This window comes from Nannospalax galili, unplaced genomic scaffold (assembly GCF_000622305.1).
Source record: "Nannospalax galili isolate Female #2095 unplaced genomic scaffold, S.galili_v1.0 scaffold11, whole genome shotgun sequence".
Classification (NCBI taxonomy): domain Eukaryota; kingdom Metazoa; phylum Chordata; class Mammalia; order Rodentia; family Spalacidae; genus Nannospalax; species Nannospalax galili.
In genome coordinates, this window is record NW_008330735.1 from 7,123,680 (window position 1) to 7,140,164 (window position 16,485).

General features: G+C 38.9%; 2 protein-coding genes across 2 annotated transcripts in view; both read right to left on the reverse strand.

Annotated features, from left to right (window-relative positions):
- The window catches only part of Cd59 (CD59 molecule (CD59 blood group)), a 31,094-nt gene extending 28,164 nt beyond the window's left edge, over nucleotides 1-2,930 (reverse strand). Inside the window, exon 1 of the mRNA XM_008851629.3 lies at nucleotides 2,772-2,930. The gene's annotated coding sequence lies outside the window, so the exon portion shown is untranslated. The remainder of the gene's footprint in view (nucleotides 1-2,771) is intronic.
- Nucleotides 2,931-4,993: 2,063 nt separating this feature from the next.
- Nucleotides 4,994-16,485, reverse strand: part of Fbxo3 (F-box protein 3) — a 39,124-nt gene continuing 27,632 nt past the window's right edge. Inside the window, exons 9-11 of the mRNA XM_008851679.3 lie at nucleotides 14,613-14,728; nucleotides 12,562-12,752; nucleotides 4,994-7,280 (exon numbers count right to left, since the gene is read on the reverse strand). Of these exons, the coding sequence (XP_008849901.1) occupies nucleotides 7,104-7,280; nucleotides 12,562-12,752; nucleotides 14,613-14,728 (484 nt within the window). The 3' untranslated portion in view covers nucleotides 4,994-7,103. The remainder of the gene's footprint in view (nucleotides 7,281-12,561; nucleotides 12,753-14,612; nucleotides 14,729-16,485) is intronic.

Here is a 16,485-nt window from a genome sequence, read left to right on the forward strand (position 1 = left end):
TTCACAAGATGTCAAGGGAAACTACAAAGATCCAACAAGCATCCCTTATCAAATTGCTGAAAATGTTTGGGTAGCACACGCTTTGGCTATTTGGGTAGAAAATGAAGTGTGAGTCTAAATATTGCAGTTCATCAAAAAATAAACAATAACAACAAAAACACCCAGTCTTCTAAATACCAGTTAAAAACCAACCATGTTTACTTATATGAAAAAAAAAAAAATAGGCAAAAAGCAATTATTTAATGATGGAGTGCTTAAGGAATTTTCTGTGACTTTATTTACTGTTGTGAAGTAGATTGGTCTCCATGCCTACCTCCCTCCAGCAGTAATTTATAAGCCCACTGTAAGCAGGTGTGTGGTGCACTGGCCTACAGAAAAAAAGGATTTGAACACTGGTTCTCAATTTCATCAAGCATCCAGATCATGTGGTGGATGTTGAGTAGATCACTGGACTCCACTCTAGAGCTTAGATGCAGTAGGTCTAGTATAGAGAACAAGAGTATGTATTGCTAGCTGGTTCCCAAGTACTGCAGATGATCCTAGGGACCACGCTGAGAGCTGCTGGGTTTACACTGACCTGGCACAGGGGTTGAAAGTGACTCTCCCAGCAGGGCTGTAAAATGACCTGTTGGTATTCATTAAATAATTAGGAGTTTCTTCTGTTCTTCAGGGCCCATATGACTACATCACTTGGTGCAATGTGTTACCAAATACTAACCGTGAGGCAAGTCCTTGATTGCTTGTTAACTTCTATTTATTGAGCAAATATTATGAGCCTATTGCTAGTATTAGGCCATAATAACATAGTAACCCACAAAAAATGTACTCTTCTTGAAATTTAAGAATAAGAGTAGAGAACTGGTTTACAAAGCAGCAACTGTGGTAGGCAGAATACTGTCTCTCATAAAGACATCCAGACCCTAATTCCAAGAACCTGCGAATACAGGCAGCATCTGGCAGTCAGTGACTTCAGAACGTTATGGTTATGGAGATTTATTGTGGGTGATTCAGCTGGCCTGGTGTAATCACAGGGTACTTGAGGGTAGGGGTGGGGGGCAGAATCTGTCAGAGAGAAGTGACAACAGAAAAAAAGGCAGGAGATGTGAAGAGTAAGACAAACTTGCCTCAATATGGCTAACTTTGAGGCCAGAAAGGGTTCCATGGGCCAAGGCATACAAGGAGCCTCTGGAAGCTAAGACTGATCCTTAACTAATACCTCTCAAGGAAATCCGACCTTGGTTCTCCAGTTACAAAGGCTGCACTCTGCCAATACCAGAACGAGCTGAGCAAGGACATGGAACCCTTCTCCCTGCGTGGCTTCCAAAAAGGAATGGAGCCTTCCATCTTGACTTTAGCCCAGTGTGGAACCTTGTCAGACACCAGACAGATGAAAGAACTACAACGTAATTTGTGGTGTCTTAAGCTGGTAAGTTTTTTGTTTTGCAGCAATAAAAAAACCAATATTAGCCACGTATGGTGCCATGTGCCTAAAATTCCAGCTACCTGGGTGGTTGAGGTGGGAAGATTACATGAACCCAATCATTATAGACCTACTTGGTCAATAAAGCCAAACCCTGAATCCAAACAAAAACAAAGAGAAACCCCCCAAACCTTAATATAGTAACTTCATGACTAGAAAATGCTGGGACAGAAATTAAACATAAATCTGAGCTCTGGACCATAAATAGACTTATTGTAAATCCAGCTTCCAAAATAAATGCGGCCGAGGAAACCACTACAAAATAGATCCTTTCTCCCTCCCTTCCTTTCTCATTTATTTTGCAGGGCTGTGGATGGAACCTAGGGCGTTACACAGCACTCTACCACTGAGCCATACCGTCAGCCAGATTAAGGGATTTTAACATCAGACCAGGATTCATGGGTGCCCCTGGGTGCAGTTACTACTCCAGGGATCTTGGGGCTGATAAACTTTAAGGCTAAGCACATCACTAAATAAATAAATAAATAAGCAGAAACAGGCAGATCTCTGAGAGTTCCAGGCCAGCCTGGTCTACATAGGGGGTTCCATACCAGCTGGGGCTACAAGAAGACCCTGTCTCAAATAAAAAACAAAAAACAAAAAACCCAATAAATAAATAAATAAATAAATAAGCCGGGCAAGGCATAGTGGCAGCACACCTTTAATTCCAGCATTTGGGAGACAGACGCACTCTGTGAATTAGAGGTTAAGCCCCCAGCTACATAGCTAGTTCCAGGTCAGCCAGGGCTACACAGTGAGAGGGGCCCTGTCTCTAACTAACTGAATAAAATCTTAACATTCTCATTTTATAGGAAATTCAGAGCCGGCCAAGGGGATGGAATTACCTTCCCCAAGACTGAAAGCCATATTGGTGCATCCCGCCCTCAGACTGAAGGATGGCGCCGCCAAGGAAACAAAAATATTCGTGAGAGAGCAGTTCCAAATTTAGCCCTGGGAAGAGACAGAAGGCAGCGACCTGCAGGAGGCTGGGGTTAAACCTTGCTCTGGTGCAATTGCCTTCTCGGAGTAGCAGGGCTCCCGAGAAGAGTCAGGTGCAGAGGGAATGCAGAGAGCCTGGACCTTGCGTAGAAAGCCGAGTGCCAGGATTCGGGAAAGCCCGGAGCTGCCCTGCTTGGGGGTAAACAAAGTATATCCCCGGAGCTCCAAGCTTGGGAGAGAAAAGCTGGGGCGCACCAGAGCAGTGAATCCTCGTAGACACCCCCACCCCAGTCCCATAACGCATGCGCGCCCCACAGTCCACCACCCCAACGCCCAGGCTCTGCAGCCTTACCTGCTGCCGGCTCGGTCAGGTTCCAGCCTCCGGCAGTCAGTGCGCTCCGCCTGCTGTTTTACCTCCTTTTAAACAGTTCGCTCCCGCGGGCTCCTCCCTTCGGTTGGACACCACCCAAATCCCGTCTCTCTCTCTCTCTCTCTCTCTCTCTCTCTCTCTCTCTCTCTCTCATGTAAATTAGGTCCCTGTAAGTCTCTGGTCACATTTTCATCAAACGATCAATCCTAATCCTGTTTTACGTTCCTGCCTTCCTCCCCCCTCTTCCTCCTCTCTCTCTCTCCCTCCTCTCTCTCTCCTCTCTCTCCTCTCTCTCTCCTCTCTCCCCTCCCTCTTCCCCTCCCCCTCTCCCTCCTCTCTCTCCTGGTTTTCCTTTATACAAATGGGACTTGAAATCAGAAGGGTTGCTTTGCTATATTTAAGACGTGCCTGTCATCCTATTATCTATTCCCCTTGGAATGATCTTGCATTCTAAACTGCCAGTTATTTTTGCTCCCACTCTACTGACCATTCACATTTGGATGCTGTTCCTCTACTTCCTAATAATTGGTTGTTCCTCGGGTTGGACCGGGTTACTGCTCCATTCTGTGTGTTTTTTAGTGTTGCAGCCGCGGGTTACCCAGGGTCCTGTAAGTAACCCCTAATATACGTTGGCTCAAGCTAGACTTGGAATTGTTTCTGTGGTCTGTTACTGTCCTCTTCCCCAGAAATTATCTTCCCAAGGAAAGTAATGCTGGGCTGGATGGCTCAATGGTTAAGAGCACTGGCTGCTCTTGCAGAGGACCTGGGTTTGGTTCCCAGCACCCACAGGACAGTTAACTGTCTTTAACACCACTTCCAGGGGAATCCAATGTCCTCTTTGACCTCTGTGGGAGTTGCACAACACAGATGCACTTACATGTAGACAATACACTCATACACATAAATTTTTTAAAGGGGGGTGCTGGAGAAGTGACTCAGGGGTTAAGGGCACTTGCTGTTCTTCCAGAGGACCCAGGTTCGATTCCCAGCACCAACATGACAGCTTTGTTGCCCTCTTCCAGCCTTTGTGGGCACTACACACATACTAGTAAACATACTGGCAATCAAAGTACTTGTACAAACAAAAAATCATTTCAAAATAAAATTTAAAAAAATACAGTGAAGTTTGAAATATGCCCAGAATGCAAAAAAAAATTTAATTTTATTTTACGTGTATGAGTGTATTGCCTGCATGTAGGTAGGTGCACCTTGGGTCATGCAATGCCCAAAGTCAGAAGATGGTATCAGAGCCCCTGAAACTGGAGTTAGGGGTGGTCGTTAGCTGCCATGGGGGTGCTGGGACTCAAACCTGGTCCTCTGCAAGAACAGCCAACACTTAACCACAGAGCCGCCTCTTCAGTCCTAGAGCATGCAAATTCTGAGAGGCTAAGCAATCTTAAGTATTGTGAGGAACAGAAAGTAGGCAGGGTTTCAAGGGTTGATTTGGGCATCATGAATACTCTAGGAATGGATTGTGTAGAAAAGGGTTGCAAAAAAAGGCAAGAGATCCGGGGTCCCGCTTTAATTGATAATGGTAACTGATTTTTAATTAATGCTTTATTTGGAAAGTTCTATTTTAAGTGGGTTGATGCTAGAGTCTGCAAGGTTCATATCTGTGCTCTCCTCCCACGCATTGTTTAAACTTAACCCCCAAAGCAATGATATTAAGATATAGGACCTTTGGTTAATAATTCAGTTATGAGGACTCTGCCCTCATAAGATTAGTGCCCTTAAAAAGGCCTCAGCGACGTCTTAGTTTGCAGAGTTGTGAGGGTTTTTTATTTAGACAGGGTCTCCCTAGTAGCCCTGGCTAGCCTTGAACTCAGAGATCCATCTGCCTCTGTCTCCTGGTATTAAAGGATGCTACCACATCTGCCCTTGGTTTTGTTTTGAAATATGTTCTCACTGTGGCCCAGGCTAGTTTCAGACTCTCCAGTGGTGTGAGCCACCACACCTGGCGGCTAATAATTCTATTGTAAATTACAATCAGAGGTATTTTGTTATAGCAGCCCAAATGAAAGACAACTTTTTTGAGACAGGGTCTCTCTATAGTTCCACCTGGCCTGGAACTCACTGTGTAGATCAGGCTGACCTTGATCCCAGAGAGATCCATCTACCTCTGCCTCCCAAGTGCTTGGATTGAAGGCATGCACCACCATGCCTGGTAATAGTTGACTGTTTTAAAAAGTAGACTGACCAGAATATGGATGTCTTGATAACAGTCATGTATCACTTAACAATGGGGATACATTCTGAGAAATGAGTCATCAGGTGATTGTACTGCTTGATGATTTCATCACTGTGCAAACATCATAGTGTACTTTATACAAACCTAGATGGAATTAAGAGTTTTGCTTTGACAATTGCCCTCTACAGTCAGCTTATCTAGTTTTTAAAAGTTAGTCAGCTACTCAGCTACCTTCACGTCTGCATTTGCAGACTTACCAGGCACTTCCACATTTTGTAATAAATAACAATTCTTGAATCATTTTAAACCATCCAGATTTAGCAGTAACTCCAACATCCTAGTGAGGTCATCTTTTTTTTTTTCAATGCTGTAAACAAATTCTGCTTTTGTGGTAATTGTCATGGTGCTAAGATGCACTTGTGTCTTCAAGTCAGGTCATCAGAAGGTTCTCCATATCTGATACAAACCTTTCTTGCATTTTCGCTTCTTGTTGCCTCCACTGAAGCAGATCCTCTAGCAGCTTCTGTCACTTTGTTCTTGTTTTTTGAGGGCATAGCTACGGTGGAATGGCTGGTGATCAATAGCCATCAGCGAACCCTCCCATTTCATAGTCCTTAGTCACTTTTAATTTCACTTCCAGGTCAATCACTTGATAACTTACTGTCAACATTAGCAGTGGATCTTGTGTGTGTGCTTTGTGTTGATGATGAACAAAACATGAAATTTAAGCAAGCACAAGAGAAAATGATACATTCAACAGATGTGGTATACACAAGATATGAGATTGCTGCTGGCCTCTGCTGTATATGTGAACTGTTGTTACAACATCATGTAGTATGTGATTGTACTGTGACGTGAAAAAAAATGGGACAATAATTGACCATTTCTGAATATTCTGATGTGTCTGTATGAAAAGTAAGTTTGCTTTCATGGTCCCAAACAGTAGGCACTTAGCCTTGACATATGGCTCTCTCTTCCTAGTCTACCAAAGAACCGTTTTTGAGGAAAATGGATAGGGGACAAAAGAGAACACAAAGCCAGAAGACGATTGCTATACTCTGGCTGCAAAACAAAGACCAATCCTATCTTCTAGCTGAAGAGCAAAGGCTTAATATTAGTTTATGGGAAACAGGTAGACAAAATACAGGATTGAAACAAAAAAAATTGTTTTTAAAATGTGAGTTTGACACCTGAAGGATTCATTCCGAACTCTCAATTATGTAACTGAAAAAAAAACAAACAAACAAACAAAAGACGGAAAAAAAAAAAACCTCAAACCTCCCCCCAGGTTTCAGGAAAACATCTTTAACACTAACATAAAATTCAGATCACTTATCACAAAGTTAGACAAATGTATAAACAAGAGTATTTACAAATTTAGACTACATGAGACATTGTGAAGAATCTTTGTTAATAAACAACACACTATATACTTTTACAAACTACATTTAAAAATAATGAGTCTGTAAATGTGATAAAGGTCATAGCATGAGGACTTTAACTTAAGTTCAAAGTTATGTTGAAGACTTTAAATCAAAGGTATTGATGAAAACTTTTAATTCAAGGTCTATGTGATAAAGACTAAACTCAAGGACAGATTGTCTAAGAAAGGGCAAACTATTTGCATTCAAGTTAGTTTAGTTCCCCGTGAGTATAAAATATTAAGAATCATTAAGTGGATTAACTAATTACAAATCTTGTTCATTTCTTCATGACTGAAAGAGGTCTTTTCATTGTCACGTAGCTTCTTTCTATCCTTGTGTAGGTATTTCTGCTACATTTAAAAATCCTTATTCAAAACAATTCTCTCCATTTCTGTTCTTTGAAGTAGAAAATATTTTTAAAGAAAGAATTCTCTTCTGTTCTTCAGCTAGAGAACTTTTCTTCCATAGACTCCTGGAAGAGAAAAAAAAAAAAAAAAAAAAAGGCTTCTCATTTTTTCCTTTACCTCACAACCACAAAGCAAATCAGAATGATCCAACTCCTTATGAAGTATCATGTAGAGCCTAGGGCTGGAACAGTGTTTCATGCTAATTTCCTGCTATATGCTAGGCACAATTATTTACATTACTGAGAAATCTAAACAGAATGGAGTCAATCCCAGAGCGTCCCTCAGCAGCAGCTCACTAAAAAAGACGTGAGCACCGGCGTCTGCGAATGGGAACATCAAAGACCCTCCTCCGTCTCTCCTCCTCTTCCTCCTCATCGGATTCATCCATGTCTGCTGAGTCATCTCCATTTTCTTCTTCCTCCTCTTCCTCTTCCTCCTCTTCCATCTCTTCATATTCATCAGGACCCATTTCCTTGAAAGAGAAAACAATCTTTTGATAAGAAGAATACCTAATGGTTCTTCTATTTCCATAGCCTATAATAACCAGACATGCCAAACACAAGTTTTCACAGACATGAATAATAGTATGATTTCATAATATATGCAGATGCAGAGCCTAGAATATATATATACTGTACATGTTAAGTAATGCTCAGTATGGTTTTAATGGTAAGCATATTTCATTAAGACAGTATTTATTCTTCACCTGGTAGTTGGTAATTCACATATGGAGGTAAAAGATCATTCCTAACAATCCAAGATAAAGTTTTACTGATCATAATGTGCATATTATCTATATGTTTACAGAAAAGGGATGTAAAAATATCAATCAGGTATGACCTCCAATAGTAACTTTTATGCACTGCCAGCAAGAGGGCTTGAAAGATTTTTATTGAGTTCCTATTATCAATCATATCATCTTAATTCAAATGTCAGTAGCATCCACTTTTGAACATTTTAATTATACTTTCTTGTTGCTTAAAATAATGAGTCCTTTATTATCTCTCCTGGTTCCTGTGGCTGGGTACAGAGGAAGCACTAAACAGAGTACTTCCAGCTTCGAGTCTCTCATGATGGCACAGTTGCATGGTGCCTGGAACCATCACCTCAAGGGCTTCTTCATTCACATGGGTACCTGGACTGGGATGATCCACACATCAGGAGCCTGAAGTGGGTACTTCCTTCCACTGTAAATTAGAGCTCTTGTGAAGTCTCTCCAGCACAGTTGCTTCATAGTAGACAGACTTCTCACACAGTGGCTTAAGGCACCGAAGGCACATGTTCTGAGAGAGAGCTAGGCCAACGGCACATTGCCGTTTCCTAACTAGGCCTCAGCAGTCACAATATAGCTTTGCTGATTCATCAGAGTACATCACTGAGATCAGCCCACATTATAGGGAAAAGGTAGCCTCTACATTGAAATTCACTCAGAGACTCTACACTTAGGTCTGCAGTAACGATGAGCATGCAGTAAGTATCTGAACATCTCTTGGAAATTCATTTTGCATAAGCAAGTGTCTCCAATCAAGTTTTGGCTTTACTTGGCTACACATCTGATGACTCAATGACAAGTGGTACCTATATTGGCCAGAATCTGAATAGCCAGATCTCAGCTGGTAATCTGAGAAGTATAGGGAAACTTAGTACATGCCACCAACAAAACCAACAAAAGTTCTTCCCCAATGGTTTTTTACCCCACTGTCCCTCTGAGGCTTTTTGCTGTTTGGTGGGTTTTTGTTGGTTTTTTAGACAGGCTTTGATGTATCCTAGACTTGCTACTCTGATTTCTTCTCCAACTACTGTTCCCCTTTGTTCTCTGCACTTTAGTCACACAGGCCTCCTTGGTTCAAACAAAGCATAATTGCATCAGGACCTTCACACTAGATGCTTCTTTGGCTGAATATTCTTCTACACATGGACTTGGCTCCCTCCATTCCTTTTATGCCTCAGTTCACATGTCCCCAAGGCTTTTCCTGACACATCTTTATATTTACAAGCTAGCAGGATTCTCCTTTTACCCCCTGATTTTTCTCCATGGCACGTGTTACTTGACACAAAGGCAGTGTTACAGTTTATCTTTAACAATTGTGGCATAAAGTCCAAGGCAGGGATTTTGATTCAATTGTTTACTACAGAACTCAGATATCTGTTGAATGAGCAAATGAAACAGAGAAAGAACTGTGTCATTTAGGGTTTATTATAACACAACAACAAAATACACACCGACGTCACATATATTTCACTATTTGTATCTTTGGGGTTTTTTGTTTTTTGTTTTTAGCTAAGGAATGAAGACTTCAAAATTCTGTAGGAGGTAGAAAAGGTGAGATGGGGAAAGTTTTGAAAATTCTAAAATATGATCTTCAGGTAGTATGATTATTATATTAATGAAAACAAAACTGCCAAAGGAATCAAATGTGGCTACAGAGAAATACTCAGATAAAAGTGTATTATACAAACAGCTAATGGGAAGAGGAACAAAGAATCGTGGACATAAATGAGCAACAAGTGCCCTCAAGCAAGCACCATAAACACCCCACATAGGAAACAGCCTTAGACTAACCAAAAGTATATTTTACAGAGGCAAATAAAAAGGAAAAGGAATTATTAAGTCTAGTAATTAATAAGACTGGTAAAGAGCAAAGGAAGAAAACTGATTCAACTTCCATATCAAGAATACTAACAGAAATAAGAAAGGTCAAAAGATATAACCCCCTTGCTTTTTTAAAAATGTCCATTAGAAACAAGTCTATAGCCAGGCATGGCCATACATGCCTTTAATTCCAGCACTCAGTAGGCAGAAGCAGGTGGATCTCTCTGCAAGATTGAGATCAGCCTGGTCAAATTCCAGGCCAGCTGGGGCTACAGGGAGACCAAAAACAAAAACCAAACAAAAACTTTTTTTTACATGTTTAAAATAAAGTCAGGCTTGGTGGTATAGGCCTTTAATCCCAGCACTCGAGAGGCAGAGGCAGGCAGATCCCTGAGTTCGAGGCCAGCCTGGTTTATATAGCAAGTTCCAAGCTAGCTAGGGCTACAGGGAGATCCTGTCTCAAAAAGACCAAAACAAAACAAAAGAACCCCCCCAAAACCCAAAAAACAAAACAAAAAACCCTCAATTTTTTAAAATAAATGATAAAAAATCCAAGAAATAACCTACAATTCTCATTCCTTTTAATGACTCCTCATCCTTGACAGAAAACATTTTCTGTAAGGCAGGTCAACTATTTTTTCTTATAGTTAAGCAGAAAACAAAACTAAATAAATAAATACATAGTTAAAAGATTATTGAACATGAAATGGGTTTATTATAACTTTAAAAGGAAGTGATACTCTTATAAATGTTCTTGATTTTTACTTCTAATAACTTAAATACCAATATAACCCACAAAAACAAGAGTTCTTATGAGTCCTCAATGAATTTTAAGGAGGTAACGAGACAAATACTTAAGAACCACTGTCCTTAAGTAAAAACTATACTTTACACCCACTGTAACAAATATTAGAAACAAGCATCAAAAAGATCAAGCTGATCCAACTCCATTGCCAATCAAATCATACTTCAATGCTCTTTAAACTTTAGGACAAAGAATGTTATTGGAGATGAAGAGGGACATTGAACAATGATCAAAGAACCACTTCCTTAAAAAGATGTAACAATCCTAAGCATATGTGCACACAGTTATAAAACTTCGAAATACACCAGGCAAATATGACAGGAATAAAACAAGAAACAGACAAAGCCATAATATCAATTGGAAATTTCAAAAATCTCTTCAATGGTTGATAGAACAAGATTTTAGAAAGAGCAATAAGACACTGCCAACCAATCAACCAGCTTGGCCTGTTGTTTATAGAATAAATTCTCTCACATGGCAGAATATACATTCTTTTCAAATACACAAAGATCATTTACTACAATGTATAGATTCTTCACATAATTTGGAGCCATGAAACATTTAAAAATATTAGAAATACAGTTCTTTAACCACGATATTAGAAATCAATAAACAAAAGATAACTGAAAAATTCCCAAATGTTTGGAAACTAAAATATTTCAATGAAAAGTCCTAAGTCAAAGTTACAAGGGAAATGTGAGAGTATTTTGAACTAAATGTTAACAAAAACATAACATAACCAAAACAAAATTTGTGAAATACAGATAAAACAGTGCTTAAAAACAGGAAAGGTCTACAATCAACAACCTAAACTTCTACCTTAAAGAGCTACAAGAAAAGCAAATTAAACCCATGGTAGGAGAGAAATAAAGGCAGCTGCAGAAATCAACAAAATAGAAAAAGAGCAACGCAGATAAAAATCAGCAAAAACTAAATGTTGTTCCCTCGAATGATCAATAAAAGTGAAAATGTGATAAAAAGATAAAGTATCAAAATTAAGAATAAAAGAGGCTATCTGACTACAGATCTTATAGCCATTAAAAGGATATCAAGGGAATACTGTGAATAACTTTAGGCCAATAAATTCAACATTTAGATGAAATGAATAAATTCCTTGAAAGGCACAAATTACCAAAACTGAAACAAGAAATAGAAAATATACTTATTAAAGAAATTAAATCTATCTTTAAAATTCCTCCCCCAAAGAAAACTCCAATCCCAGATAGCTTCACTGCTGAATATCAACCATTTAAGGATAAGATCACAACAAGCTCATAGAGATAAGGGGCTAGCCAGAAGTCTGGCCTGGCGTAGGCATGTTGATGCACACCTGTAATCCTAGCATTTGGGAGGCTACAGCAAGAAGATAGTGAGCTTCAGGCCAGTCTGGGCTACACAATGAGTTCCTATCTCAAGCTTCCCAACTCCCACAAGAAAGAAAATTTAAATATAATACAGGAAGTGTCAAATTCTCTATACTGAGAAGACAGTTTCTAGCATTATTCCACTGGGAAGAAAGCTAAAACTTTAGGTCCTTTTCACCATACTACAAGTATAGGGGCCTAAAAGCACATCATCTTTTTCTTTCCAAACCAGAGCTGAGACTGTGTCATCTTTCCGTCAGATTAATTAATAGTTTATCCATTTTTTCCAGACTTACCTCAAACCCAAAGGGCATTTTTCAAATCACTCGATTACTATAGCTTGGGTACATTCTGAATATACTAGTCACATTTCATTCCTATTACAGAACATAGAGCTTCATACTTTTTGCTTAATCATTTTACAATCCCTAAGATTAGGGTTACTGTTGTACCTGTCACAAAGTAACCCTAAGAACAAGATTTTTAAAATATACCTGGTTGACTTGATAAATGATCACAGAGAGACTGCTAAAAGTATGTGCTCACTCAATAAATTCTCTGTAATATCTATACAATATGTGTTTTACTAAATTGGGAATTTTAGCAAAAAACACTGTAAGAAATTTCTCCCCCAAGTCTTAATGAAAAAAGTCAATTTTAACTGGTTTTGCTTGGTCCTTTCTCATATACATTTAGGCCACAGAACTATTGTTAGGACCAGTGGAAAAGAACTTTAATCCTTAAAACAGCTACCAGTAGAGTTTCTCTGGTTAAAGAATAGGGAGCTTAGATAAATTTATTGTTCATCTCCCTCTATGTATTAATACAACCCCTGAGATCCTCAAAATGTTCAGGGTTTCTGAAACATCATTTATAAATCACTTGTCTGTCTAAAAAAAGGGTTTTTTTTGTTTTTGTTTTTTTTTCTCTTTTGTTTTTGGAGTAACTCTACAAAACCACATAATTCAGGACTGGAGAAAAATTAACTTACCAATCGTGCTATAGACACCCTGAATGTTGGACATGCCATGTGGAATCGAGGAATGGCAACATTAAAAATCTTGTCCTTAAAGTACAGAAAATGGAAAGTATAATATCCTTCCATATATCCTGATGTTGTAGAAAATGTGGTGCAGCTAGTGTATTCATATATTCGACCTGGGCTAATGATTGGAAATTCACCTGTAGAAAAAAACAGTAACATAAACCAAAATATATTCTTTATAGTAAATATGTTCTCTAAGCTACTATATAAGTAATTTGAAAGTGAATATGCAGTTAGGAAAAAACAAAAACCTAAAAGAAGATACAACAAAATAGTAACAGCAATGAGATCATGAGTATTTAATTCCTCTTGACATTTGTTTCAGTTTTCTAACATTTATCTACTTGGGAGGGAATGGTGCATGCACGTGGAGGTCAGAGGACAACATGTGGGAGTAGGTTCCCTCCTCCAACCATGTGGGTTCCAGGGACTTGGTGGGAAGTACCTTCACCAGCTGAGCCATTTCACCAGCCCTTGACTTTTTTTTTCTGTATTCCTCAAACTCTCTTCAATGTTGCAGGTGTATGTGTGTGTGTGTGTGGGGGGGGTATTATCTAGTAAAACAAAATTTAAAAGATACTTTTTTTCAAAGTTGACACAATCTTTAAGACACAGAAAGTGACTCAGTTGAGACAGTTAAATTTGATTGCCTGTAACAGCAACAAGAGACTAAAAGAAATGGTTGTAAATTTGTATTACAAGTATTCAGACCAGATAAAATGTCAGTCACAATGGAGAGTATTTATACCAATGGATCAAATGACAAAAAAGAATTATAGCTTTAATAAAATTCCTCAGCAAGAGATTCTCAAGAAAGTTCAAGAAAAAGTCATTAAAGCAACATATACATTATGAATCTATTTGTGGCAATGGATTAAGAAACTTTAGTCAGGTTGGTGGTACAGGCTATAGTCTCAGAAATGGGAAAACGAGGAGAATGGAGAGTTTCAGGCCTGTCTGGACAACTTAGGAAGACCCTCTCTCAAAATAAGAAATGGAAAAAACAAATGAACAAATGACTGGATGTAGCTCAGTGTAGAGCTCCTGCCTAGCAAGCAGAGCCCTAGGCTTCATCATCTCCAGGACCACTAAAAACAACAACAAAACCCCACAAACTGAATTCTGTATATGCTTAGTCCTGATACAGAAGTACATGCCTTAGATGTTATTTTCTGTTTTCCTAAAGTACATATTCAAAGATGACAGTTCAGAAATGTATAATACTCCTTTTTTTTTTTTTTTTTTTTTTAAAGTTTAATGTTGCCGGGCATGGTGGTGCATGCCTTTAGTCCCAGCACTTGGGAGACAGAGGCAGGTAGATCTCTGTGAGTTCAAGGCCAGCCTGGTCTGCACAGCAAGTTCCAGGCCAGCTGGGACTACAGGGAGACTCTGTCTCAAAAAGACACCCCCTCCAAAAAAGTTTAATGCTAATGGTAACTAGAACTAAAGTAAATTAAATTCAAACAATAAGCATCTATGCTATTTGGGCCATCAAGATAGATGAAGGTGCTTGCTGCCTGTGAATGCAAGCCTGATGACCTGAGTTCAATTCCTGGAACCCACATATAGGAGGAAAGAGAAACTGACTCCACAAAGTTATTCTCTTACCTCCACATACGCACCATGGCATGTAGCCCCCCACACACACCAATAATAAGGAAGAATTAACCTCTGCTATTAATTTGAACATCTATCCCCAAACTTTAAGATTACCAATATGAAATTTATTTCTTTCTGTCCTATACCATCTAACTCCCAGAATAATGAACAGCAAGTTTAGAAAAATAAAGAACACAAGAATAATCAAGGACCCCCAGGTGATCCATGGAAAGAGATATCTATTCCTGAACTCCTGAATGAGTTTGCCATAGTTTTAGAAAAGCTAACATTTCAGGGATTATAATGATAGGATATTGACTTCTACAAATTATATTTATAGATGCAAAGTCTAAAATTCCTTTGAAACAACTGATAAACTTAAATTTTGGATTACGTACCAACTACTCCAGGTCCTTGAACTTCTTCTACATCCCCTTTAGCATTTGTTATTCTCCAATAACGACTGTCCAACTGACAAGCCTTCTCAGGAAGTGCATCCCTCGACATTTCAATCCTGAAGACAGGAATAGGGCACAAATCTATTTGTTTTGCCTTCTTTTGTTTAAGTGCTGCAGCACTTGGGTTAATACTATGAAAGGACATTTTCAAAGGAAATTAAGAACTCTAATACCTACATTAGCCCCTTTTCTGAGTTCTCAAAAATATTTCTTTAATTAGGTTAATTCCCCCACAGAAATGCTTTCACTCAATTTATGTGAAAGACCAACAATAAAAGGGCACCATGAATACATGTAAGCACAATGGCGACAACCATCTTTGGCTGTTCAAATAAATATCCATTTGGCAAACACTTTCTAGATACTATGTTATGAAAAATTTCTAAAGAACTCAAGTCTTTCACTTATGACAAAGCTATATAACACAATTCTTTTCCTATCAGTTTATAAAAAAGCTCAAAGCAAATGTTACCAGTTACTGACAGGATCTAAATAAAAAACAATACCTGTACTATTCAAAGGTCACATACCAGAATGCTTCCTCGTAAGTTTATATTATTAAAATACTTCCAGTACGTATACATAGATTACATATGTACATGTATATATAAATGAAAAAAATTTAAACAAAGCATCCTTAGTCTCTTGTAGCAATGACTTATCTAAGTACAGAATACTTCCAACTACAGTGAATTTAACTTTTTTATATTTAATAAAATCAAACACCTAATATCGTGTACAACATACAAAAAGCAACCAATAAATACTATTTTCAATTGAATACAGAGGCCAGGTAAAATGTGATAGTTTCTAGATTGCATTTTAAGTCTAAAATAGAGCTTTGACAATTACAACTTACTAGTTCAGTTCCCACAGTATCTGGCATAATACTTTATATTCAGTATATATGAGGGAAATAACTTGTCAAAGACTTGTGAACACTATGTTGTGAAAAATTTACTAACCTTTCTCTAAACTTCACTAAGAAATGCATGTTGACTGGTCAGTTATTGAGATGGCTCAGCTGGTTAAAGGCACTTCCTGCCAAGTCTGACACTCTAACTTCAATCCCCAGGACCCACATGGTGGAAGGAGAAAACCAACTCCTACAAGTTGTACTCTGGCTGCAGCACACCCATACACATATACACAATAAATAAAACTGTAATTAAAAATTTCTTTTGTCTTTTTGAGACAGGGTCTCCCTGCAGCCCCAGCTGGCCTCGGGTCTCAAGAGATTTGCCTGCCTCTGCCTCCGGAGCGCTGGGATTAAAGGAGTTTACCACCACACCCAGCCAATTTTTAATGTACCACCTTACCTGGCCAATTTTTAATGCACTTCAGGGCTAGAGAGATGGCTCAGTGGGCACAGGCATAAGGACTAGAGTGTGGAGTATGCCTATAATCCCAGCACTGAGGAGGCAGAGACAGGATCTCTGAAGCCAGGTAGTGCTAGACTAGTCCTGCTGGCAAACTCTGGGTTAACTGAGAGGCCCTGCCTCAAAAATAAAGGTAGAGAGTCATAGAGGAAGACCCCTAATGTCAACCTTGGGCCTCCACATGTATACATGTGTACCCACATATATGTGAACTCAAATACACATATACTAAAAAATAAAGCTGGGCATGGTGGTGCATGCCTTTAATCCCAGCACTTGTGAGGCAGAGGTAGGTGGAGCTCTGTGAGTTCAAGGCTAGTCTGGTCTGCATAGTTCCAGGACAGCTGGGTCTACAGAGAGACCCTGTCTCAAAAAGATCCCCCCATAAAATATAAATAAATAAATAAATAAATAAATAAATAAATAAATAAATA